Genomic DNA, 27,206 nt, shown 5'->3' with positions numbered 1-27,206 from the left:
TCAGTAGGCCAGATCTTCAGGGCCTTGTAGACCATGTCGAAGAGCCTGGAGGAATAGTCGAGCCAGTGTCACAGCACCTAGGACACAACCTATGTGCTAGGTTATGCTGCAGTAACAAGTATCCCCACACATCTGAGTGGCTTACAAAAACAAATGCTACAAGTCCTTTGGGGATCAGCTGTGGTTCTGTTCCATGTCATCTTCACTCTGGAACACAGGCTAGTGGTACAACTTTTCTCTGAAACAAATTGCTAGTCTTGTGGCATACAGAAAGGAGACATGGAGAACCCACCAGCTGGCACTTAAAGCTTCTGCGTGGAGTTGATCCTTCTCAAATTTTAATGGCCAAAGTAAGTCACATGGTCAAGCCTGCCATCAGTGAGGCTGAAGAAGGGGCATTTCATGAGGGAGGTCCAGAAAAAAATAATAGGAACAGATTTTGTGGCAAAAGATAATGAATGCTAACCCAATTAAAAAATGGGCTAAAGATTTAAATAGACATTTTGCCACAGACATGCACAAATGGCCAAAAAACACATGAAAAGATGTTGAACATCATTAGTCATTAGAGAAATACAAATGACCACCAGAGTGAGATACCACTTCATACCCACTAGGATGGCTGTAATAAAAAAGACAGACAATACAAGTATTGGAGAGGATGTCAAGAAATAGTAACTTTCATGCACTGCTGGTGGGAATGTAAAAATGGTGCAGCTGGTTTTGTAAATAGTCTGGCAGTTTCCCAAAAAGTTAAACATAGAGTTACCATAGACCTGGCAATTCCACTCCTAGGTATATACCCAAGAGAAATAAAAACATATACCCACACAAAAACCTGTACACCAATGTTCATAGCAGCATTATTCTTAATAGCCCCGAAGTGGAGATAACCTAAACGTCTATCAACTGATGAATGTATTAATAAAATGTGGTATATCCATACAATGGAATATTATTAAGCCATAGAAGGATTGAAGTATTGATATATGCTACAATGTGGTTGTACCTGGAAAACATTATGCTAAGTGAAAGAAGCCAGCCACAAAGTACCACATATTTCATGATTCCTTTTGCATAAAATGTCAACAATAGGCAAATCTATATATAGAGAAAGTAGATTAGTGATTGCTTATGGTTGAGGGAAATGGGCAAGTGACTGTTAATGAGTAGGGGATTCCTTTTTAGGGTGATGAAAATGTACTAAAAACCATTGAATTGAACACTTTGGATGAACTGTGTGGTAAGTAACACAGCTCAATAAAATTGTTTAATATGTGTATAAAAAAAGATAATGAGTGGTTTTTATTGTTGTATTCTTGATTTTGAGAGGTTAAGTAGAGATGGCCAGGTAGCTAACCAAGTGGATCTGGAACTTGCAGCAGAAATCAGGGCTGTTTATCTATTTTAACAAAGGGAACCATATTCAGTTTCTTATAATAAGCTATAATGGAGAAGAATCTGAAAATAAATGTAATATATGTATGTATATGTATAACTGAATCAGCTTTGTTATACACTTCAAACTAACAGTGTAAATCAACTACACTTTAATAAAAAATAAACTTATATTTTAAAAAAGAAATCAGGGCTGGAGATGTATATTGGGAAATCTAGAGGACAAAGATCTGAACTGAATTTATGTAAAAACAAGTAATCATCAGAGACACTGTGTCCAGCAGGAAAAGAGATAAGTGCAAGCACTTATCCCTGAGGGATACCAACATTTAAGGGATGGGAGAAATAAGGGGAGACTACAAAAGAAATAAGGGAGCAGTTAGAGATGGAGTAGTGAGATGGAGAGAGTAAACGTGGAAGTCGAGTAAAGAATCTTTCCAGAAGGAAGGGGTGTCAACTGATGCAGAGAAATTAAGTTAGGTCATAATGGTAATGTCTGTATGATCTGCAGTAGGGAGATCCCTCGTGACTTTGGAAAGAATGGTTTCCATTAGGCAGAAACCTGAGGGCAGTAACATGAGTTTTTAGACGTGAGTAGTAGTGGAGGAATTGGAGACATCCTTGTGTAGATGACTGGAGAAATGTATCTGTGAAGGGCAGTTCTATAAAGGGGAGAAAGAAAGTAGAGGCTGAAGTGGGGTTTGGTGGATTGAGTGGGAGATTTCAAGATGGCAGAGACTGTTTAAACGCTTGTGGGAATGAACGGAAGAGGAGTAAGGGGACAATTGATGGGAGCAATCAGGCCCTGATCAGCTTTTATGAAATTGCAATTCGTGTTTCCTCCTTATCCTCCTCATTTTGTTTTCAGTAGTGCTTATCCCCTCCTTAATACCACGGAACTTGTTAACTATGTTCACTGTTTATTGTGTCTCTACCCAGCTCCAGGAAGGCATGGGTTTTTAATCTATTTTATTAACTCCAAGCATCTAGAATAACATCTGACATATAGTACGTGCTCGGTAAACATTTGTTCAATAGATGAAAGAAAGAGGAAGTTTTCTAAGAAGGTAAGAGGGGAGAGGAGTCAGAACAGCCAACCATATGGTTCCTGCCTTCACAGCGCTTATAATCTAATTGTGAGGTAGACTCCATTGGATTCCGCGACTCCCTGCTTATTGTAACAATGGGCAGGGAAGGGTAAAGAGTTTCCCAGCTGGAAGAAAAGTGAGGGAGAAATATTCATTTGATAATTATGGTCTGCGTCGTTCAGAGCTGTGACTTAAATTACTTAATTCGTGTGTTTATTTTATCTTTGAAGTTGAGAAAACACACTGGTTAGGTCTTTGTCCTTGGAGCCTTTCAAGCCTGGCACACAAGAGGGGCCGAATAAAGCCTGCGGCATCGGGTAGGCTGTGTTCGGCTTAGGGGTGCACGCTTTTCTGAGGCGCTTTCCCAGTTGCAGATTTTTGAGGCGTACTTCTAGCTCCCTTATCTACGGGACTGACTGCGGTGATAAGGCAGCCGGAGGGAAGGGACTGAATCCGAGAGCGAGAAAAGCGGCGGTGCGAGCGCAGCCTCGTAAAGGGAACGGCTCCCGAGACGAGACCGCGCCGGGACCACCGCGGAGACCTACGGCCGGCCTCCCGCCTTGGCAGCCGAGCGGCGAGAACCTGGCTGCGCCTGCGCGCGGATGACCGGCGCTGGAGCCCAGAGCGCGGCGGCCGCTGCTGGTCGTCACGTGGGGCGCCGGGCAGCCGTCCCACCCCTCCGCGCCGCCCCGCCCCGCCCCGCCCCGCCCCGCCCCGCCCCTTGCCCGGCGGGACGCTCGGAGCCGCCCCGAACTGCGTAGGGCGGCCAGGGGTGAGTGTCCGCGAGGGGCGCGCGTCGCGCAGTCCCGGGCGGGCCTGGGCTGGGGCGCGGGCAGGGGGAATGCTTTGCGGGGGCCACGGGGACAAAATGGCGGCGGGGTACGCCCTTTCACCCCCTCCCCTCACCTGGGAGAGCGGGCGGAGACGGTCAGGGAACGCTGCTGGGGGAGGGGAGCCGAGGCCGCGCGGGAGGGCCGGGGGTCCTCTGAGGAGGTCTGGGGGCGGGGGTGGGCAGGCTCTGGGCCTGCACCGCGGGCTCAGCTGGGGGTGTGAGCGGCATGGGACCCCGCGCACCCCGCGAGTCGAGAGGTGGGCGAGGGTCTGCCTTACCCCCTCGGGGGGCGGCCCTGGCGGCGCGGGTGGAGGCTTCTGGAAAGTCCAAACTGCTAGGGGCTGGCAGAGGAGCCGCCGTCCCAGCTTTTCGTTTGACAGGTGATCGTCGTCATCAGTCTCGGTGTGGTTTACCACGTCTTCCCCGCACGTTGACTCGGGTATTAGCTCTGCCTAGGAAGCTGGGTGGGAAAGGTCTCTCCATCCTAACAAATGCGTAAACTGAGGCCTGGAGGGGCATAGAGTACTGAGGCCTCACACCTGGGAGCGGTAGAACCCAGCCTTCTGCCTCTGTTAGTGCTCCATTCGCGCCTTCTTACCCACTCTCGCCGGTGAGGGACGGGATTGTTTGAAAGCGGGCAGAAAACTGGGCCTCCAAGCAGCACCTGCTGCTGTCAAGTGGCTCCTCCAGAGATGGGGCGCCCGCCTGAGAGCAGCTTCCTGTTGCTGGTGAACTGTATTCCTCGTTCTATTTGTGCCAAGTTATTTTCCACGAAAATAGCTGTTCAGTATAGTCATCTTACTGAATAAATAGTAATATTTATTATATATAATATATTTAATATTATAGTTTGTTACAGCTTACGTATTTATTTCGCCATCATTAATAGCTTCATCCTCATAAACAATCCAGGGTGGAAGGCTGGGCTAAGCGTTATAACCCATTTTACTAGAGGGGAAACTGAGGTCATTACTTGTCCCAGATCACCTGCTGGTGAATGTTTGCTCTGGGATTAAGTTTTCAGGCCTAAGGTTGGTAGTCTGACCAGTGTCGCACTGTGTTTTACCTGGGTGCTCTGGTCCTTGTAACTTTTTGTTAACTATGACTTTTCCTGTGAATGCCTTGGTGCAGACTTATGCTGCATACTGAAATGGTCTGAATAATATACACTGAGGAATTAATATTTTAATTAATCAAATAATCAACTTTTAATATGATTTGGAAAGTTGTTTTTGTGGAATGAAGTGTGATATGATGGCTTTGAAGGCAGACTGATCTGAGTTTGAATCTCAGCTCTCCTACTTGTCCTTTGACAGATTAGTTTTTCTGAGCCTTCTTTTCCTGTTTGTAAAATATGAATATTATTATCCACTCATAAATTTGTTGGTAGTAAGTAAACTTTTAGAAGTGCTCCTGGCTTGTAGTAAGCACTCAACAAATGCTTGTTCCTTACCATCTTTTCCCTCACTTCCTTGAGCTGCAATTTTTTATTCTCTCAAATTCTCTAAACCCTGATGTTTTTGGTCAATTTACCTGCTGTATTATGCATTGAAACATAATCAGTGTTGCTATACAAATGCATTTGTGAGTAATTTTGGTGATTGGGCTCCAAAGGATCTAGTGTTTTAAACACAGACCATAAAAATGTTTGTCTTTACCGTTTATAGATATTTAAGAATCAGTAACAGGTTGATTTGATGTTAATTTAATTTATACCTTCATTTAACCACTTTACAGGAATGTTTTAAAGATAAGATGAAAGGACATTAGATTGCCTTTTTTTCTTTCACCTTCATACCCAACCACAACCCAATCTAGTTTAAAGAAGCAAAAATTCTTTGGGAATCACATGGGAACTTTCTTTAAACACTTAGAAAGAAGTGGTATTTAGTAGAAAGTCAAATAGAATTCTCTCTAACGATGCAATCTGATGTCCATTGTGAAATTGGCATTTCTGAAATTGTAGAAGTGAAAACAGCAAATAACTTATATAACAAATGAAAATAAGTAATAAAAATCTGTTTCCACTTTTATGTTGGGATGGCAACCTTTTTCACAAATGTGTTTGGCTTTGGCAGTAGGTCTTATGGAACATAAGTGAGAAGATCTACAGTCCATTGGTGGAGACAACCTTAAAAAATTATTAGAAGGAGATGATTTATGGACAGGTTTTTCCCTTTGACACGAAACACTAAAGATTTTGTGAAGCTTTGCTAAAATAATTAGTTTTTAATGATAACTTCTTAAACTAGTAAGTTTATTATATATTTTGAAAACATACGTGGAGAGAATGGTAAAATTAATTGCTGTGTACCAGTCTATTTCAGCAATTACTTGTGCACAGATAGTCTTGTTCCATAAAATCTACCTCCCCCCATTGCTTTGAAGCAGATCTCAGACATCATATTTCATTTGTGAAGATTTCACTGTGTCTGGCCCATTTTTAATATATTGTTGGAAGAGAGGTAGTTTTATATTTTCAAAGAGGCATGTCAGGTTCATAGGAGAAAATAAATGCCTTTTAGTTGACATATTCACAGTAGTATATATAGGAGTGATCAGAAATGAAAACCTCATTAAACAGCTTGGAGTTATAAATGTCTGTATTGCTCTTCAAAATACTTATTTTGCTGTAACACACTTATTTTCCATTTAGCAAACTTATGACAAATTACTGATAGTTTTTGAGCATGCTGACAACAGCATTATTTGTTTGAGTACCAGACTCAGAAAGGTAAATACTCAGATTCTCTTTCATATTTTTCAGAAAATGCAATAACATGGATGATAGATTTTATGAATTTTAGGAAGGAGTTGTGATTGAAACCCCAATTTTTCTAGCATTTATTGGCAAACAGACAATGTATAGATGCACTGTCCTGACTTTCAGTTAGATGGTCTGTGTTTATTTTAGAGGAGTACTACTAGCAGGCTTCTCACTGTTTTGGGCCTGCCATTTGATTCTTACCTTTTCGGAACCTGTGAACCCAAACTCAGATAGAGAAGAGAGAGGCCTTCCCTGGCACTTGAGCCAGTCTTCACATTTCCATCTCTAGAAGTCTCAGGTGTCTCCACGGACATTCTGGGACTGCAGGGCAGGGTAGGACAGGTGAGACTTCAGTTCATCACAGGCAGCAGCTTGTTCAGAAACCTTGGACCCAGTTAGTCCTAGTGTTCATTCCCTGTTTACTGACTTGTTTTGGTTTTTTTTTGTGCTCCATTTTCTGCATGACCATTGTTTTACTGTGGCCTAGAGTTGTCAAATTTATTTGAGTATCATTGCCAACATTTTGCCATATCCATTTTTTAATATTAGCTGAATTTTCCTTTATGGTACTTCCTTCCTGAATTTTCCTTTATAAATTTTCTTTTAAAATTTAGGTTTAAATGTAGTTCTCTTTAAAGAATAATGTTATGTAGATAATAGTATGGGTGGTAGTTACGGCAAATATCATCAGAGTAGTAACTGAAATTTCGGAAATTCTAAGCTTTTTTTTTTTTTGATAACTTTACTGAGATATTTCATGTACTATAAAATTCAACCATTAAAGTTATACTTCAGTGGTTTTTAGTGTGTTCGTGGAATTGTGCAACCATCACCACAGTCAATTTTAGAACATTTCACTATCCCAGTATGGAACCCTGTAAGTATTAGCATTCATTCCCTATTCTTGGCTTCCTTCCCCTCTTTCTTATCTTGCTCCCTACCCCTGCCCCAGGTAAATACTGATCTACTTTCTTTCTCTATGAATTTGCCTATTTTGGCATTTCACATTAATAGAATCATGCAGTATGTGATCTTTTGTGTCTAACTTCTTCCATTTAACATAATGTTTGTAAGATTCATCATGTCAGCATGTACCAGCACTTTATTCCTTTTTTTAAAAAATATAAGTTTCAGGTGTACAGTGTATAATTCAGCATGTGTATACACTACAGAGTGATCACTACCACAACTCCAGTTACCACCCATCATCATATAGTTGCCCCCTCTTTCATCCATTTCGGTGCTTCACCTGCCCCCTGCCTCCAGTCCCCCACCCTTCTGGTAACCATGATGTATTCTCTGTATCTATGAGTTTGTCATTGTTTTATTTATATATTTTATTTTTTTATTCCACATGTGAGTGAAATCATACAGTACTTTTCTTTCTCCTTCTGACTTAGTATACCTAGCATAGTATCTTCTTGGTCCATCCATGTTGTTGAAACTGGCAGGATTTCATTCTTTTTTGTTACTGAGTAGTAGTCCATTGTATATGTATGTGTATATCTTTATGCATTCATCCATCCATGGAGACTTAGATTGTTTCCTTATCTTGGCTGTTGTAAATAACACTGCAGTGAATATAGATGTGCATATATCTTTTTGAATTAGTGTAGGGTGAAATGGGTAAAGGCGATTAACTGTGGGTTGACGGGTGAAATCTAAATTTTTGGTGGTGAGCACTCTGTAGGGTATACAAAGGTAGAAATATATTGTACACATGAGATTATGTGATGGCATAAACCAAGGTTACCGCAATAAAAATAAATAAATTAAAAAAAAAAAAAAGGCTTCTGCCAGTGTCTCAGTCCCTGGGGAGTGTTCTAGTTGGATCCTGCCTCTGTGGCAGATGCTTCAAGATTAAGTGGGTCCTCATCATGTCTGACCCATGCACTTTTTAATCAGGTGTTTTTGCACTGATTTTTGGGTTGTCTGCCTTTGAGATCTTTAAGAGTGGGTTGTTCATTCCCTGCCATTCTGTAGGTTTCCTGGTTATATTTTCTATTGGTATTTAAAGCAACTTGCTTTGGGGGGCTCATCTTTCTTACGCATAGTTTAGGAGTTGGAGTGCTTGAGGTGAAGCTCAGATCCCTCACTTTTCAGGGAAAAGATCCATGCTTTGTGATCCCTCCTGATTGAGAATTAACACACGTGGTGTGTGGGTTTTCCTTGGTGACACTGTATCTCTGCCTCTCTTGTCCATCTTGATGCTGTCCTTTTACCTGTGGAGGCTCTGTTTACCCAGTTTTCATATCCCTTTCCAAGGAATTATTCCGTATGTAGTTTTAGCTTAATTGTGCCCATGGGAGGAGGTGAGTTCAGGATCTTCTTTTGGCACCATTTGAACCCTCCCCCTCCTTTTTTTAAATAGACTTTTAAAAAAAGCATTTTTAGGGTTGCAGCGAAATTAGGAGGAACATACAGAGACTTCCCATTTACTCTCTGCCTCCACTCATGCATAGCCCCCTCATCGTCAACATCCCCTCCTGGAGTGGTACAGTTGTTAGAACTGATGAACGTACTTTGACAAACTGTTGTCATGTCCATAGTTTACATCAGTGTTACTCTTGGTGGTGTGCATTTTATGGGTTAGAACAAGTGTATAATGACATGTGCCCACCGTTACAGTGTCATAGAGTACTTTCACTGACCTAAAAGTTCTCTATGCTCTGCCTGTTCATTCCTCCTTCCCACCTAATCCCTGGCAACCATTGATGTTTTTCCTATCTTGGTAGTTTTATCTTGTGATTGCTGCTTGCTTTTCTTTGTTCAGTAGCTCTTAAAGGGTTGGGCCATTCTTTCTAGCAATTTCTCTTTATATTTTATCTAGTTTCCCAGCTTTGGATTTCTTTGAAGTTTTGACCAACATTAAATAGGTTTCTTGAAAAGTAGGGTCTGTTCCGTGTAGAGCCTTATGTAATTTGTAATTAAGGTATTCTGATAAAATCTCAGTTTTTGGAAGTTCTTCAGGAGAGCTTACACTGTGTTTGTGTACTGTGTTGAGATTTATTAGTGGGTCATAGCTGTTTTTCAGATAGGCGTATGTGTGTGAACTTAGTCATGATATAAGGTGTGTGTTTGTAGATTGTAGTAAGAAAGAGTTTCAAGTCTCTGGATTGGGATATCATAGACTATTTATGTAGTTGATACTCTTTCATTTAGTTTTTTTTAGAGAGCATTGAGGTGTTGTTCAGCATAGAATATTTAAAACATGCTACATTATATCCAAGCAAAATATAAAGAGGTGATTTTTGTTGTTTAATGTAATGAGAAACTTGTGTGGATGAGATACCGTTTTATGAATAAATATAATTTTCTAACAATGTTTTGACTAATAGTATATACTATGTATCTTTTATTATAGGAGTCACATCCCATGGTTTTATGAGATAAATGAACTTCTTGACATAGAAGGGAATTAAAAAATGATGGTAAGTGATCAAGCTACTCTAAGCACTAACCTTAGTTTTTTTAGCCTCCTACCTCCTTTCCTTTCTTCTGTTTTTCATTTATAATCTTTTTTGGTGTAATATTTGTTATCTACCAGATACTCTGTGGAACACACGTGTTAGAAAACACAGCAATAAAGTAACTAACTGTGAATAAACTATTCAACCTGAGAGCCATAGCTAGACTCACTCCTAACATTTGTACGAACCAAGGCAAGAATACAAATGGAAGTCAACTTCTTTTATGTCTTAATGTTAAAAAGTTATAAATCAATTTATGCCAATAGCTTGACTTTCCTACCCAGGGCCCAGCCAGCTCTTAAAGGAGCCATGCTCTCCCTGGGGTTGGCAGGGTGGAAGTTGGGCCAGGGTAGTCTCTGAATCTTAGGTAGGGACTGATGGTGAAACTCCCTAGAGAGTCTGGGCAGACAGGTTCCCCTTCCCCATAGTCCACTTTCCTAACTCAAGATTTATAGGCAGTTCTAAGTATCTTCTTAAACTGTCCCACTCAAACCCAGGAGGAGGAGGGGATGCAGTTTATGGGGGAACCCAGTCTGCCTAGACACCTCCTTTGGGAGATTTGGAGTGGCCATTCTTAAATAAAATTACATGTTTTTGCCCTGGAGGAGTTTCTTATTCAGAATCATAGTAGTACGTTTCCCATGATCCTGACAAAGAAGAATTGACAGCTGATAGCTTGATAGGAAAGAAGAGAAAATAATTACAAATTAAGCTTTGTGTTCTGCAAAAACATTAGGAAGCAGAGAATTAAAAAAATCTAAAAACACTTTGGTCTGGGCCCATTTGTTTTAAGACAGTCATCCACTGCACATTTATAGCTCCTAAGGGCTATATATTAAAATATACAAAAATTGGTGTTCATGGTGATAACCTGAAAGTATCAAGAAAAGAGGAAGTTGCTTCAGTAGCTTGTTTTAGAAGTCAGGGAAGTGTGATTTAGAGATTTTCTTCTAACATGGTAAAACCAAAAAGAATTTGTGCTTAACAGGGCAAACGTTAGTTAGGATTTATGTTGAATACCTTATTTCCCAATGATATTGTTAATTTGTTCATGATATATTTATTACATCAATCATTTGTTAATGATTTCTTTATCATGCCAGTTATTCATGATTTATGATGTATTTATTTATGGGCTGGGCACGTGCTAGCAGTGGTAATAGAGGGATGAGCAAAACCCAGCCCTCCAGAAACTTACAGTCTAATGGGGAAGACAGATCATAAACACATAATTATATAATTTAAAATGTAATTGTGAGATGTCCTGCAAAGGTCTACGAGTTGGTTCGAGTAATATAAAAGGGGTCCTGGCCAAGTCTGGGAGTTGAAGATACCTCATTCTGAGAAAGTTACTATACTTAATTTGAAGCATTAGGCCTGGACTGAGCTAAGAGGAACCCTGTCTGAGGATGCTTTCAGTAACAAGTAGAGACAAGATTTGATCCAGTGGCTCAACAGTGTCAGCAGGGATTTGATTGCTTTTTTTCCTTTGGTTCTGCCTTCTGTTTTGTTGTCATAATCTTAGGGCTTGCTCTCTTTATGGTCCCCGGTTGGTTAGCAGTAGTGTTCAGAGCTATGAGCTATGTATTCCCTCATATATGGCCAGTAGGAAAGTGAGTCTTTTCTCCAACATCACAGGAAAAGATCTGAAGTCCACTGTGTATTGATCACCTTAGGTTACGTGCTCACACCAGAAACTTGTTACGGCTCGGGGAGTGGAATGTGCTGATTGACTTAGGCAAGGTCATGTGTTGCCTGGAGTTAGGGATGAAGTCTGCTCCTCTAGAACCACATGGGACCCCAACAAAAGGTGAACTATTAGGAAAAGAAGATGGAGGGGATGAATGCATGGGGGGAAGCCAATAAGTGTACATTGTAGAGCAGCAGAGCATTCTAGATAAAAGAAAAAAATTCTATAATGCCCTGAATTAGGAGGGAGTTTGGTGCTTATAGGGAACTGAGTAGAAGTCAGTGGGGTTGGAGCATGGCCAGAAAGAAGAATAGTGGAAGATGAGGCTGGAGAGGTGAACAGACCCAGTGTGTGCGTTGGTAGATGATGCTGGGTTTCTACAGTGGTTGTACCAGTTTAGCCTCCTACTGGCGGTGGATAAAAAGACTTGCCCTCTTCTTATGTGATGCTGCTCCTCACCAACATACAGTATAGTTATTTATTTAAAAAAATTTTTTTAGTATTTCTAAGGACTGCTTTTGAGTACCTTTCCATATGGTAATGGGCTGTTTATACGTCTTGTGAGGTGTCTGCTCAAGTTTCATTTTCCTGTTAGGTTGTCTTCCCTACTGACTTAAGGAGTTCTTTCTGTATCCTGGCTACAAGACCTTTGTTACTTTTATGTATGTATATTCTTTGTGGCTTGGTTTTTCATTCTTTTAATGATGACTTTTTAATAGAATCTGTTCTTAATTTTAATGAAGTTCAGCTTATCAGTTTTTTCCTTTATAATTTGTGCTTTCATTTTGCTATAATTTCAAATTCAAGAAAGGTTACAAGAGTACAAGGAATTCTCATATATTCTTTCACTAGGTTTACCAACTGCTAATTTTGCCTCTTTTCCTCTCATTGTCTCTTTCTCTGTGTGTATGTGTGTATATATAAAATACTTGTAATAATATTTACAAAATAATTGTACCAGTTTCTCAGGTAAGTTTCATGGTTTGTAAAAATAGATGTAAGTGCTACCATTACTAGAGTTTTAATGTACTCCTGGTGTTCACTGACTGGTAATATATTGTCTTCGTACTACTAAAAATATGAAGGGCTTTAGTAGGGGAAGTTTAAGAAAGGTTCTTCCCTAAATTATTTGGAAAACTGAAAAAACCATTTGAAAAAAGAAGGGAATTTCATTTTATGGGCAAGCAGTGTTACGGATGGATTTTGAAGAACTTGTGTAAAGTAGAAACTATTATGGAGGTACAAACATAAGAATTTAATAAATGATGCTTGAAACCATTTGAGGATTATGAGCAAAATTGTTGAAAGTAGAAATTATTTACATTTTTTTTAACCTAGACGAAAGATAAGTTAAAAATTTCTTTTGCCAGTCTAGGAACAAGTCTTAGAAATACATCCACCCTTTGGTAAATGTTCTGAACACTTCCTGTTTTAGATTATATGCTCTAAGAGTTAAACATAAGAACTTTTAACTCAAAACTGACATTTATGCTTTTTATTGAAACATTTAGTATTTGAACAAGCCTTTGTAAAATCTCCACATGGCACTAGGTGGCACACTGTGACTTCAGATGAAAATACATATATTTTGTTTAAATCTTCTGGAAGAAAAGAACCTAGGTGAAAATATTGTTTGAAATAGACGTCTATAATGTTACGAAGTATTTGAGACTCATTTATTGCATTTCAAACCCTCATGCTTGAAATAAAATGTTCAAAATTTTATTAAGTTACTACTGACACTTTTAGAAGAATAGGATTATTAAAAATCATTAGAATATATGAGTTTTTACTGAAATGAGTCTGTTCAGCATATATTGCAGGAAGCACCTGTACTTTAAATTGAAAAATGGTTTTCAGTCATGTGTTGTGGTAAGATGCTTGTTACAATGTTTTTCCATATGAAGAATTGGAATTGAGAATGAAAACAGTCTTGAGCTGGTAGCTTTTTCTTTGAATGTGTGCTAAGTATAAAAGAACTAATTGCAAAATTTAAGGTAGAACTGAATTGTTTATAGAAGAAGAGAATAATAGATTTCAAATTTTCTGATCTAGCAATACTACAGCATTGGTATTTTGTGGTCATTTTAGTTCTGAGAAACTTACTGCTTTATGGAGACTCTTGAGTTATAAAGTATAGAATATTTTACAATCTGCTATATATCTATGTATATCTACCTGTATGATTTTCTGTGGTTGCATGAGAAAATTATCTGAAAAAGAGGTCAAAAAGCAGGCCACCTGTTTAAATGTATTCATCTGGCCTGAAAAGGATAGTGGTACTTCTTGGTTAAAACAGTGCTTGGGTAACCGAAATGATAGATGCCGGCGTAAGTTACATAGTGCTCATAGTCATTGGGAGATGTGTTTAAGCAAAAGGAGGAGATTATATGATGTTACATTGGTTGGTAAGTATGGCAATAGAAAAGGGACGATTCACATACTTTACACAGTAAGGAGCTGGAACAGTGGTTGTGGACTAATGAGTTTTAATGAAAGCTTACGAGTCAGGTAGGTCGATGCCATGTGGATATCCAGTGTAAGGTCAGAGAAATGAAGGAATGTAGATGTGGGTATTTGTTTCAAAGGTATAAAAAGTTAAATTCTGGAGAGGAAAATTTGGGTTAACTTCATAGCGTAAAGTATTAGAGTGGAAAAGAGCAAGCTTATAGTTTTCCTTGTAGTTTGGGCTGGTTGGTTCATTCATTCGTGTGCACTGAAATTCAGTTCTTATTACTCAGGGATTTAGCTCCTTCAGTAATTCCGTCTTTCCCTACACATGCAATTTCTCTTTCTACAGATCATTTTCATCAGTATAAAGATATACTATCATTCATCTTAAAAACTTCTCTGTTCATTTTGATTTTCTTCCTTCTCTGTTCTCCTTTATGACAAAACTCAAAGTTTTTTTTATACTCATTGTCTCCATTTTCTCACTCAACATTCTCTTGAACTCTCTTGAGTCAGGATTTTGACCCTACTATTCTACTGAATAGGCAGTAATAAGGTATTGATTTGTATATTATAAATTATCTTACCGCTTCTTGGACAATGCAGAGCGGTCAGTCTTACTGTTCTGTTGCTTCTTTAAAGGTGAGCTTTTCTTCCCTTTCCTGTTTGCTTTAAGATTTTTCCCTATGTTTCAGGTTATCTTCAGTTTTTCTGTGATAAGTTTGGGCATGGTTTTCTTTGTATTTATATTTATCTTGCTTAGAGTTTGTAGAGCTTCTGGAATAATTGAGCTTATATCTGTTGTCAGCTTTATACCATCAAAGGCATTAGTGGAACAGTTGGTGAAATTTAAGTAGTTACTGTAATTTAGCTAATAATTTAGATCAGTGATAATTTCCTGATTTTGATAGTTGTAGTGTATTCTAGAAGGGAATATCTTTGGATATATGAAATACACATTGGAGTACTTAAGGGAAAAAGGTGTCATGACTGCAGTTTATTCTCAAATCTTTTAGGAAAAAAAGATATAACGGTATTTTGAAGATTCTTTGTGCTAATTTGTAACTTTTCCGTAATCTGAATTTATTTCAAACTATATAGTAATATGTATCTCCCAGCTGGCTTCTCATCACACAGCCACACAACCATACATGTTGTCTGTGGCTGTTGTCACACAAAGTGGCATGACTGAGTAGTTGTCACAGAGACTGTATGACCTGTGAAGCCTAAAGTAAAAATTATTATCTGGCCTTTCTTTCAGATACTTCCCAAATAAGTAATTAAAATTAACCAGTAGGTGAGGTGAACCCAAAATGGTATATAAAGAGTAACGTATTATAATTATATATTGTGTAACCACACTGAAAGGGTGGGATGAGAAGAACCAACAAGTAATTTTGGAAAGCAGAATCCAGTACTTTGGATTCTGTAAGACTAAAGACAAGAACTTTTTAGAAATGTAATCTTGTTAATAAATGTGTTTCTCACAGAGATATGAGTTAGCAGTTCTGAAACTTCTTTATGTGTATATTAGAATTGAACAGATAGGTAAATATATTTTAGATGGTAAGAGCTGGGTTTTCTTACTGATGAAGAAGTTACAAATAAGGAAAAGGGAGGGCTTAAATGAACCCTGTGATATAGGATTGAAATCAGGTATCAGTATAAACTCATGATTTTTAATATTGCTATACAGATAGATAAGAAATGCAGGTGTGTATATGGTGGATTAGTGTCTATACATACAGTTCCCTTTATCTGTCATAATTCTGTGGGTTGACTGGGTGGTTCTTCTACTGTGCTGGATGATGGCAGTCATCTGGGGGCTTGACTGGGCTTTAACATCCCAAATGGCTCAGTGGATGATGTCTGTCAGCTGGGAGTTCAGCTGGAGCTGTCCACCAGAGTGCTGGCTTTATATGGTCTCTCTGCTGGTGGTTTGGGCTTCTCATGGCACGATGGCTGGGTTTCAAGAGTGAGTATCCCAAGAGGGAGCATTGCAAGAGACCCAGGTGGAGACTGCAAGGCTGCTTATGACCTAGTTTCAGAAGTTATGCAGTGTCACTTTCGCCTCATTTTTTAGGTCAAAAAGCAGGTCACAGAGCCAGATTCAAGGGGAGGAAATTACACAAGAGCATAAACAAAAGTGGTTTATTGAAGGGGAACATCTTTGGAGACTAGTTACCATAATGATTAATTCATATACTGTTTCTTGCTCTTATGTGTTTGGTTCATTCATTTGGATTGTTGATTCTTTGAAGACAAGTGTATATACTATCTCATATATTTTGTATTCTTCTCAATGTCTTACACTGTGTTTTGCACATAGTAATTGCCCAGTAAATATATTGTTGCCTGAGGATTCCAGGGATGCTAAGAGTTTAGGCTGACAAGAACTAGAAGAGAAGATGAAGGCACCTATTAATTGTACTGAGATTTTGGGCTGGGCCCAGTAGTGAACTTTTTTCAGGAAGAGGTAGATTGCCCACATGGAGTTAAGAGTTAGACAAGGAGGCTGCATCCTTGTGCTCACAGAGATGCTTTAGAGCCCTTTTCTTTTTATGGATACTTGGCTTATAAAAACAGACTGTTTTCAAATAGGCTTCATTAGTGGGAAGGTTCTTTCCTTTACGTTTGGGCCTGGCTTCCATTGGACCAGGGTCTTGGTGGGGCTGAACCTGTAGGCTAGTGTTGCTTTCAGCTATGTAGTACTAGAGAAAGCAAGAAATTTTATACACACACACACACACACACACACACACACACACACACACACACACACACACACATACACACACACACACATATATACATACACACATTGTGTGCAGTAGTGCAGAGTTTTAAATTTTGCAACTTAAATATATTCGTTTATAGGGATTATTATTTGGATCCCAATAACTTGGAGATAAAATTAAGCGGTGGAAATCTATAACCAAGTGAAAATTTACTTTGACATTATCTCTAGGGGAAAAAATAGAAGTCTTGAAAACATTGTACGCTGCGGCGAGCTTTCAGAGGGAACATGCACCATGTTCGTAAGAACTGCCCTCTTTGACCCGTTGATCTGTGAGCAGTAGTGGTGCTGAAATGGGAACACAGCAGTGTTCGTGCTCCTTAGGACACTTTTTCAAACCTTAGATTGCATTTATTCTTGATAATTTTTTTATTCTTAAAGTTGTGAAATTCATTTTTTTTCAGAACTAAAAGAGCTGTGACTTAACTCTTTTTTCTATGTAACCACCTTTCCAATCCAAAATTAGTTATAAGTGTTCCCTTTCTGAGAAAGTAAGAGAAATAATGAATTTGCCTGCCAAATATATTTTATATGTTGACTAATTCCATAAACTAGTAAATTTTCTCTTTTCTGTGCTTAGGCTTCATTCCAGCGCTCCAATAGTCACGACAAAGTAAGGAGAATAGTTGCAGAGGAGGGTCGTACAGCAAGAAACCTGATAGCTTGGAGTGTTCCGCTGGAAAGCAAAGATGATGATGGTGTGTATTAAGAAAAGTTTCATTTTTGTTGTAGATTAGAAGAATGTATTTAGTCTTGAACAGTTAGACAGAAAATTGTTTATAATTAGAACTCTTGGGCAAATTAGTATGTATTAAGTAAGAAATAGTTTTTAATTGCTTTTTTACACAAATGAAAATGTTATTGTTGGTTTCACTACTTCACATAGGAATGAAATTGGGGTGTTATTATGACTCACAGATTAGTTTTTTCAAACTTATAAAAGATTTAGATTTTTTCTTTTATTAAATTCTTACAAAAATAAACAGTGTTTAACAAATTCAGTGTATTTACCATGATTAGGTACAATTTAATGTAATGATTTGGATGAGAAAAGGTAAGTATATTTCTTTAGTTCTCATGATTATTATTTGAACTAGGAAACGTATCTTTTCTCTTCAGTCTCTTCATTTTAATGGCGGGGAGCGCTGTGAGCACTGCCTAGATCCTGGGGATCTAGAAGGCTGAATAGGGATGCAGAAAGCAGGAGGTGGGAGTGTGCCGAAGAAGTCCATCCCACTTTGAAATTTTCTGAGGGCTTGTAGAGTATTCCTCACATTGGATTTTTGATAATTGATAATTCTGAATTTAATAAGTTACTGCTCTGGTGGTTACAGAATGGTGACGTGCTAATTTCGTTGTTCATTCTGTGTTTATTAACATTCTAATATAAGGAAGAGCTTTCCCTATTCCTCTTTGAATTTATGTCTGAATATATGTATTTTTTAAAGCTTTTATGGACTCATGGCTTCTTATTTGATGAGTTATAATCCCTTACTCCTGTTTTGATGCTTAAATTTTTCTAGAGTTATCTAATTGTTGCCCTGTTAAGCTGGCTCCTGTTTCCTCTTGACATGGTCTTATTCTCTGAGAATATCCTTACACAGTGGGATGTTTCAAGCTATACAAGAATTCGCCCGAGTTTTATTGTTATTTTATGTTTACATTTTTTTTTTAGTTTTTTCGATTTTAATTTTATTTAAAATTTTATTTTTTATTTATTTTATTTTATATTTTTACATTTTAACTCTGATCCATTTGTAGTTTATTCTTACATATAGTGTGAAGTATATATCTAATTTTATCTTTTTCCATATGGGTAACAAGTTGCCCCTGAATCACTTACTACAAAGTCTATCTTTGCCTCAGTTATTTGAGATGCCACCTTTATTGTAGATTGAATTTTCGTATGAACTTATATTCTCTTCCACATATTTGTTTATCTAATTCATGTATGAGTGCCATATTGTTTTAACTGTAGAGGCATTATAGTATTTTAAAGTATCTGCTTGGACCAGTCCTCCCTCGGCAGCTTTTCTTTGTCAGTCTTCCTGGGTGTTTTTAGAGGGCAGTTATTTTGAATCACAAAAACTGTTAAATAGAGGGGAAATTAAATTTGTCAAAAATTTGTTCTCAGAAAGCCGGTCAATAAAAGCAGTCTCTGGGACCTTGGAAATTTGTTTTTTATTACATCTTTAGTTCATGTTGACCATGTATAGGTAATACTGTTCTGTGATCTCTGGAAGGAGATTATGTGTTAGTATGCCTGGATGATTTGCATAGTTCAGTTTTATATTACCTATTTGTTGATCTATATATTTATCTTTTTTTGCCTTGAAGGAAAATCTAAATGTCAAACTGGTGGAAAATCAAAGAGGGCAATTCAAGGCACTCATAAGACTACGAAACAGGTACAGGAGATACAGCTTTTTACTTCTTAGCTTTTAATTTCAATTATAAAATCTGATTTTTCAGGATTTGAATATTGTATATTTTATCTTCATGTAAAAATTTAATGTAACATTCTTTATTTAACAAACGTGTATATAGTATTATGTGCCTAGCTTGTGTTAAATGCAGATACTAATTTATTTGCTTTTTATAAGAACCCTTTGATGTAGGCATTATTTTTACCCTCATTTACAAACGAGGAGACTGAGATAGAGGTTATGTAACTTACTAGTAAGTAACACAGCCAAAGTTTGAACTCATGCCATCAGTTTCTACAGGTGATGCTTTTAACTCCTCTGCTACACATCCCATATTTGTGAGTTCTTCTATGATTTACTTTCTTGGTAAAATGATGCCTTTTGGCTGTGGGATAATAAAGATATTTCAACAATAAAATTTTTCAAATAGCTCTACTAAAATTTTAGAGAGCATAAGCCTACCTTATTTTTAAAAAATATATTAGCATAATTATAGTTAGCTTTGTAATCTATAGTTTTCTCTGAAATTTTCATATATATCACTTTAGTTTGATGTTATTAAGTATGTCAGTATCTATTATGTAAACCAAAAACTACGCACTGGGAAAACATGGACTTCTAATCAAGATGACATTGTGAGTTCATAAAATATCCCCTTCTCACACACAGAGGCATCAACGATACAATATTTTTAAAAAATTAAAGAGACAAAGGATTTTCAAAACTAAAATAAAAATCCCCGTGGGTCAGAATACATATATTCATAGTTAAGCGGAGTTGAGGACGCAAGCTTACGAGATAAGTCCTATGGAAAAAGAGAGGCGGAAATGCCCTGATTGTAGTGGAGAAACAGATCCACGCTTATGATATAAAACTTTAGGCTCATGGAGCGTTCTGCACTAAAAGACAAAAGTATGCTACAATCTGCCTGGGTTGTGGCCTGTGATAATTGACATCTGAAGCAATAAAAGAGAATAGTCCTCTGGCTCATGACTGGGTTTGCTGTATTCTTGAAAGGTGAGAGGTTTAAGGCCCCCAGTGAAAGACCTCTGGAAGTGGGACTGTGGTGGGTAGGTGATGGTTACCATAAAACTAGCAGTGAGGGTGAGCAGAGAGAAAATCTAAAATAAAAGAGACTCAGACTCAAAATAAACTTGCGAAATAAAATATCAAAGCACAGGAGAAAATAATGTCATAAGATACAAACTGCACATTCCACAGATGAGAGAATTTACTCCTGAGGTAACAGATAAGGGGCATTTTTCTAAAGTGGACTTTTAAGTAAGTGAGTTTAAATTCCTCAAAGCAAAGAGTAACTACAAAGCAAAAAGGGAAATTCTGAAATAAAACAGGTGGGTATTAATATTGAACATTTATGGGTAAAGTGAACATCTTAGAAATGAAAGTGTTGTCAGTGAAATTTAAAAACCTGCAGTTAGTAAGAATAAATGATAAAATGGACAAAGAGATTAGTTAAAGAGAGAATTTGTGAATTGGAAGACACTACTTAGGAGGATTTAGAATGTAGCTCAGAGAACTAAAGAGATGGGAAATAAATTAAAATTGAGAAATTCTAACATGTCTTTTAGGACTTATGAAATAGAGAATAAATGGTGGGCCTGTAATATTTGAAGGGATAATGTTGAGCATTTTCCTTTGAGAGAATTTTCAGGAGATTCAGAGCATAACTGTGAAGCTGATCAGGATAAATAAAAATAGACTCATACCTAGATACACTCTAGAGAATCTGCAGAGTGTTAAGGGTAAGAGTAAAACTCTTAAAACATCAGAAAGTAAACAAAACCACAGAGGAATAACATTAATAGCCTTGTTCTGAACAAGAGAACAGTGGAGCAGTATCTTCAAAGTTATAAGGCAAAATAACTTTTAACCCAGAATTCCGTGCCCAAATGATTATTCAAGTGCGAGAGTGAAATGAAGCCATTTTCAGGTAACAAAGGCTAATGGTTTGCCACCTACAGACCCTTAACGAAGGGGCTATTAAAGACATACTTCAACAAGAAGAAAAGGTAACCAGGAGGAAGGAGCTTGATAAAAAGGTATTTGTAAAATATGTTAGTAAATCTCATTAACTGTTGATAAATTTTTAAAAATAATACTCACACAATTAAATTTAGAAAAGTGAAGCTAGAATCTTAGACAGTATTAACATAGAAGATGGATTGTGGGGAGTTTGGTGGGGAGTGGATGTGATAAAATCCTTGTCTTATTTAGGAAGAAGTGTTTGTTAAAGGCTGGCTACTAAAAGAATAAAACAAATGGCCATGATTTCCAAATAGAGGAAAAGAGAAGGTGAATAAACCAAAGCTTTTCAACTAAATAGAAGGCAAGAAAATGAAAAAAAGAAGAAAAATCATAGTAAGTGAAAAACATGAAAGATAGTGGTAGATACTAAGTATAAATATTTCAGCAAACATAATACATGTAAACTGATTAAATTCAGCTCTTAAAAGTTAGATGATTGAATTAAACCTCTCATTTTAATTGAGCTATATGCTGATTGTAAGAGACATTTAAAACAAAGAGAAAGAAAAAACTTCAGGCAGGTACTTGATATTCTAGATGTATTCTGAAGCTAGAATAACAATATTCATATCAAATTAGATAGAATTCAACATGAAAAGCATTGAAAGCAGAAAGATGGAAATTATATAATGGTAAAAGAATAATCATCCAAGAAGTATAAAAGTACAAAACTTTTAGGTACCCAACAGCACAGACTTGAAATATTAAAAGCCCAAGCTAACAGAATTACAAGGGGAAAATAAAAAGTGCATTATGATCATGGTGGTAATCAATATCCTTTACTCAGAAACTGATCAAGCAGGAGAAAATAATAAGGCTGTAGAATTAAGATACAGTTACACTTGATCTCATTTAAATGTATGTGTGTATGTATATGTGCATGTATTTATTGGCACTCAATAGTATGTACAAAGCATATGCAAAAATTGATCGCATCCTGGGTTATAAAGAAGTCTCAGTAAACAGAAGTCAGGCAAGAGGGTAGAAGTCAGACACAGCATGTTCTCTGACTGTAATACAATTAAATTACAAATAAAATACAAGGATATTTTCACATAATTTTTATACTAAAAAAACTCTGTTAAGCAAAGTTAAAGATGAGACTGACTGGGAGAAGATACCATACATTAAGAATTTATAAAGAGCTAGAATTAATCAGAAAAAAGACAACTCAGTAGAAAATGGGGGAAACATGAATAGCCTGTAAACCTGTGAAAAGATGCTCCATCTCAGTAGTGTTAAGGGAGATGCCTCTGGATTACTTGTGGAATCCTGCAACTTTACCCTCTAGGACAAGGTTCACCATCAACAAAATTTTCTGTGTTCCTGTTTTCTCTGAACACTCCCTTTACCTTCTTGTTCTGGCTAAGTCCCAGCTCACGTGTGGAGATACAGCTTCCTCCACAGTCTTTTTAAGTAGTAGTAGCTTTTTCCCCACAGCACTCCTACCTCTGATCCTGAAGGTGGATTCCTGCTTGCTCCTCCTGGCATTTCAGGCAGTTCTCCCTCCCATTTCCTAAAACTCCCCAGATTTGAAGGACATGCCATCAGTTTGTACCACCTACTCCACCTTCTTGTTGTAGTCATCTACAGACTTCCAGGTCACTTCTCCTTACTCCCTGAAGATACAATTTTCAGGCTCACTGTGTGTTCTCTACCATTACTGCTGTCCTCTCGATTTCTTGCATTTCTCTCCTCCAGCAGTTTTGTCTTCTACTCATTCCTCTGGTTAGACTCTTGTTTTTACTAATAGCTTCTCTCCCTCCAGGATCTCAGTCTCAGGCATTCCTCTTCTACCTGTAACCTCTCTTTCCGCTTTACTCTCTCTGATCACATGACTCTAATAATTCTTCAACCCCATGCAATCTATAGTTTACTGATCCTGCCCTCCTTTCACTACCCCTCATCCTCCATATGTCCACACTTTCCTGAAATCTACCTGTGGTTTGGCTGCCATAATTACTTCCTTGCAGTCTAGCTACCTACCCTGCCTCTTAGCTTAGAAACAGACCCACATAATTAATCAACTAATGTTTGACAAAGGAGCAAAGGCGATACAATGGAGCAGAGATAGTCTTTTCAACACATGGTGCTGGAACAGTTGGACAAGAAATTCAACCTTTCTAAGCCTTAGTTTTGTCATCTACAAAACAGGAATAATAATATTTGTCCTTACAGTTTGTTGTGATGATTAAATTAATAGATATTATATTTTCAAAAGCTCTTCATAAAATATAAATAAACTTCCAAACATAAAGTGTTACTATTTTTGTTAAACTTAAATGCCAAATTTGCATAGTTCATTGCCTTTTTGATGAAATTACCCAGCTGTAATTTCTGCCTTTCTGGAGAGTCTTTCTTAGTTAAAAAGCTCGCATAGAGCAGTCACGAAGAATAGAAACATGTTAAGCTGAAAGCAGTTTTCTACATTTTAAGAAAGGATGTTTAAAGTATTTGAGTCATATACATAATAGCATAAATACATACATGGGTGAAGATGAGTGAAAGTATTTTTGAGAATTTTGTAAGATTAGTGTCTGAATTCACAGGAAGCTACTAGTGCTTTGCTGTTCAATGTAGAAAAAGGTAGTGAAGGACGTATAGTTGAGGAAACTTCAAGTTAATTTTAACTTCAGATGGTGTATAGGAAGGGAAGTTCGGTGGTCTGGGATATCTGGTGAAGGGCTGTTGGTGCAGGGCCTTGAGGTGCCATGTAGTGGGAAGCCAGTGGTTTACTTGCAGAGCTCTGACTGGAAGGTAGTGTCCTGTGGCTCTGTGATCTTGGACAGATCAGCCTCTAAGTCTCAGTTTTCTAAGCTGTAAAGTAGAGCTAATAATACATACCTTAAAATTTGTGTAAGGGGATATTTGCCATCATAATTAAATCATTTACTATTAGGGCTGGAAAGTACTTAGAGAGCAGTTGAGGCAAAGGTTTTGTGGGTTGTTGACGATTACTTTAAATTTTATTGCTTGAGTGTTAAGAATTTGGGCCTGGACTAGGGCTGTCAGATAAAATATTTGCGAAGTCTGGCAACCTTAGTCTGTATGGGGGACTGTGGAAGAAGGATGAGCAGCTCCATCTCAGCCTCCTAAGTGTGTGTCTTTGTGTGTATGTTTTGTTTGCTTGCCTTTTGGTAGTGAAGATTCTATATAAACTAAATATTGACCATAAAAAATTTTCTGAAGTATAGGAATCACTGTTACATTGAAGGCCAATGCCTAAAATAGAACAGGGAGATTATTAGCTTCTATTTTGGATTTTCTTCACTTTGGAGCTCTTTTATGAAAAAGAAAAAAACCAAACAGGTTAACAGGAATGATATACATACATACAAAACAACCCAGAGAAACTTTGGATTGTTTGTTGCTCTAACCTGTAGCACAAGGTTAGTATTTATTTATTTATCAGTTTAAGTAGCCACAGAGAGATAAGCAACTCCTTTGTACTCCTGGTGAGAAGCTTCAGGTTTGCGTTTGGAAATTAGGTCTCCGTGTAAACTACATGGTCATGTTTGTGAGGGAATGATTCTGTGGTACAGTCTGTAAGACTACAGAATATAATCTTACATTTTCAAAGTCTTCCTGTGCAGCGGAGGGTCATCTGAGCACAGCAGTAATGTTATTTGGTGAGTCTGCTCTGTAGCTGGTGCTTGGTTCTATTCATCGGTATTCTCTTCTAGTAAATTGTTCTGTATTTACACAATAATTTTGACTTTTAGTGGAAAAAATGGTTTAAGTTAAAATTAAGTAACTGAATATAACCATGTCATTTCTAAATGAAAAGAATATATTCAAGCAATTTCAAAATGTTTAAATTGGTATTAATTATTTGTTAATGTATGTAAATGTGCCATACAGGTATTCTAGTAAATCAGGAGCCACTTTAGGGCTCCTTTTTGACTAAGGGTCTGTTCACCATTAAAATCATCCTAATCTTCAATAAAATATGTAACTGACCTTACAAACCTGCCACTTTTATTTACGATGAGCAGCTTTGTTTTGATGAATTCAGTGTGATATAAGCTGAAAAGAAGAATGTCATGTTTTTAAGTATTTATGTTGAAAATGGTCTTTATACAAAAATCTAGTCCCTGGAGGCTTATAAGAAATATTTTTTCATGTTTTGTTTTATTTCACCAGAACACTACAGTAGACTGTAAAATAACATCAGCTACAACTGGAGACAAACACTTTGATAAAAGCCCCACTAAGACAAGGCACCCTCGGAAAGTTGATCTAAGAGCGCGATACTGGGCATTTCTTTTTGACAATCTTCGCCGGGCAGTAGACGAAATCTATGTGACTTGTGAATCAGATCAGAGTGTGGTGGAATGTAAGGTAAGGTTTGCTTTAAGGCTTTGTAATCCATTTGAAGCCAGTTTCTCCCATTTTTGACTCGATAATTTACCTCAATATGCAATACTTTAGTGTTAACTGTAGTTTCCATGCTATACACTATATTGTCAGAACTTATGCATCTTATAACTGAAAGTTTGTACCCTCTGACCCCTATCCCCTGCAACCACTGTTTTACTCTTTTGCCTCTGTGAGTGCTTCAGGCTTTGCTTTGCTTTGATTTTTCAAGAGTACCCTTGTTGTTTGCATTACTTAATTATGTACTTCTACATTCTGTGCAAGATTTGGTAGACAGTTGTCTTGATATCTAGTCCTAGGCAAGAAATTACAGCAATGAGTATACATACACAAACAATTTATTAAAAAAAAAAAACTTATCTCCATTCCCCATTGGTATTGTAGGTGACACTAGTGAGATTTTCACATTCTTTGGTTTCGTGGAGTTACTTATCACTCTCCTAATTCACTCTGATCAGGGAAAAGTGAGATTGATGGCTAACCATAAACAATCCTGTGCTTATGCTTTGGTTGTCACAATTAATATTGTTACTATAAGCATGTAAAACTTTTTATGTTTTAAGAGAAATATTTTTAAGCAACATCATATTGTTGGGGTTTAATGAATCAACATATTGTGATATAAAACTCTATTGGAGTTAATTTTGGGTTATAGTTTCTTATGTAAAACAAGCATATGGGCCTTTGACCATATATGTGACGATTTATTTCTAGATTCTATTCCATTCATGTCTATGTCTGTAATTATGTCAGTACCACATTGTTTGATTATTGTAGCTGTGTAATAGGTTTTGAAATCAGGAGGTGTTAGTCTGCCAGCTTTGTTGGTCTTTTTCAAGATTGTTTTGAGTATTTAGGGTCCTTTGAGATTCCATATGAATTTTAGGGTGGGTTTTTCTATTTCTGCAAATTTGGGATTTTGATAAGGATTGCATTGAAACTGTACATTGCTTTGGGAGTAGTATTGATATTTTAATAATGCTAAGTCTTCCATTATATGAAGATGGGATGTTTTCATTTATGTCTTTAATTTCTTTTAGTGATGTTTTTAATATACAAGTATTTCACCTTCTTGGTTAATTCCTAAGTATTTTAATTCTTTTCGGTGATGTTGCAAATGGCGTTGTTTCTGCATTTCTTTTTGTGTTCTTCATTGTCAATATATTAAAAATGCAACTGACTTTTGCATGTTGACTTTGTATTCTGCTACTTTGCTTTTTCATGTATTATTTTTAATATTTTTTGGTGGATTCTTTAGTGTTTTCTACTTAAAAGATTATGATATCTGCAACCAGAGATAATTTTACTTCTTCCTTCCAATTTGGATATCTTTGATTCTTTTTCTTGCCTAATTACTTTGACTCAAACTTCTAGTACTTTGTTGAAAAAAAGTTATGAAACATCCTAGCCTTGTTGCTGTTCTTAGAGGAAAAGCATTCAGTCTTTCACCGTTGAGTATGATGTTTGCTGTGCATTTTTCATATGGGGATTTTATTATGTTTCAGTAGTTTGCTTTTACTCCTAGTTTGTTGAGTGTTTTTTTTTTTAATCATGAAAAGTGCTGATTTTTGTCATATTTTTTCTACTTCAATTGAGATGATCATGTGGTTTTTTACCTTCATTTTGTTGACACAGTATATTACACTGATTGATTTTTACATTTTGAGCTATCTTTGCATTCCAGGAAAAAATTTCACTTGGTCATGATGTTTATTCCTTTTAGTATGCTGCTTAATTGTTTGCTAGTATTTTTTGAGGATTTTTGCATCAGTGTTTGTAAGTGATAACTGATCTGTAGTTTTCTTGTAGTGTCTCTGTCTGGCTTTGGTATCAGGATTATGCTCAGTTTTCATAATTGGAAATA

General features: G+C 37.2%; 1 protein-coding gene across 4 annotated transcripts in view; it reads left to right on the top strand.

The window, feature by feature from the left end:
• Positions 1-3,202: 3,202 nt before the first annotated feature.
• Positions 3,203-27,206, top strand: part of SCAPER (S-phase cyclin A associated protein in the ER) — a 258,514-nt gene continuing 234,510 nt past the window's right edge. For all 4 annotated transcript variants that reach the window (XM_031440769.2, XM_031440770.2, XM_031440766.2 and 1 more), the window contains exons 1-5: positions 3,203-3,258; positions 9,450-9,516; positions 17,074-17,191; positions 18,831-18,901; positions 25,109-25,306. In XM_031440769.2, coding sequence (XP_031296629.1) covers positions 9,511-9,516; positions 17,074-17,191; positions 18,831-18,901; positions 25,109-25,306 — 393 coding nt within the window. In that variant the 5' untranslated portion in view covers positions 3,203-3,258; positions 9,450-9,510. The remainder of the gene's footprint in view (positions 3,259-9,449; positions 9,517-17,073; positions 17,192-18,830; positions 18,902-25,108; positions 25,307-27,206) is intronic.

Source organism: Camelus dromedarius, chromosome 29 (genome assembly GCF_036321535.1).
Source record: "Camelus dromedarius isolate mCamDro1 chromosome 29, mCamDro1.pat, whole genome shotgun sequence".
NCBI lineage: Eukaryota > Metazoa > Chordata > Mammalia > Artiodactyla > Camelidae > Camelus > Camelus dromedarius.
This window is presented reverse-complemented; position numbering and strand designations above follow the sequence as displayed.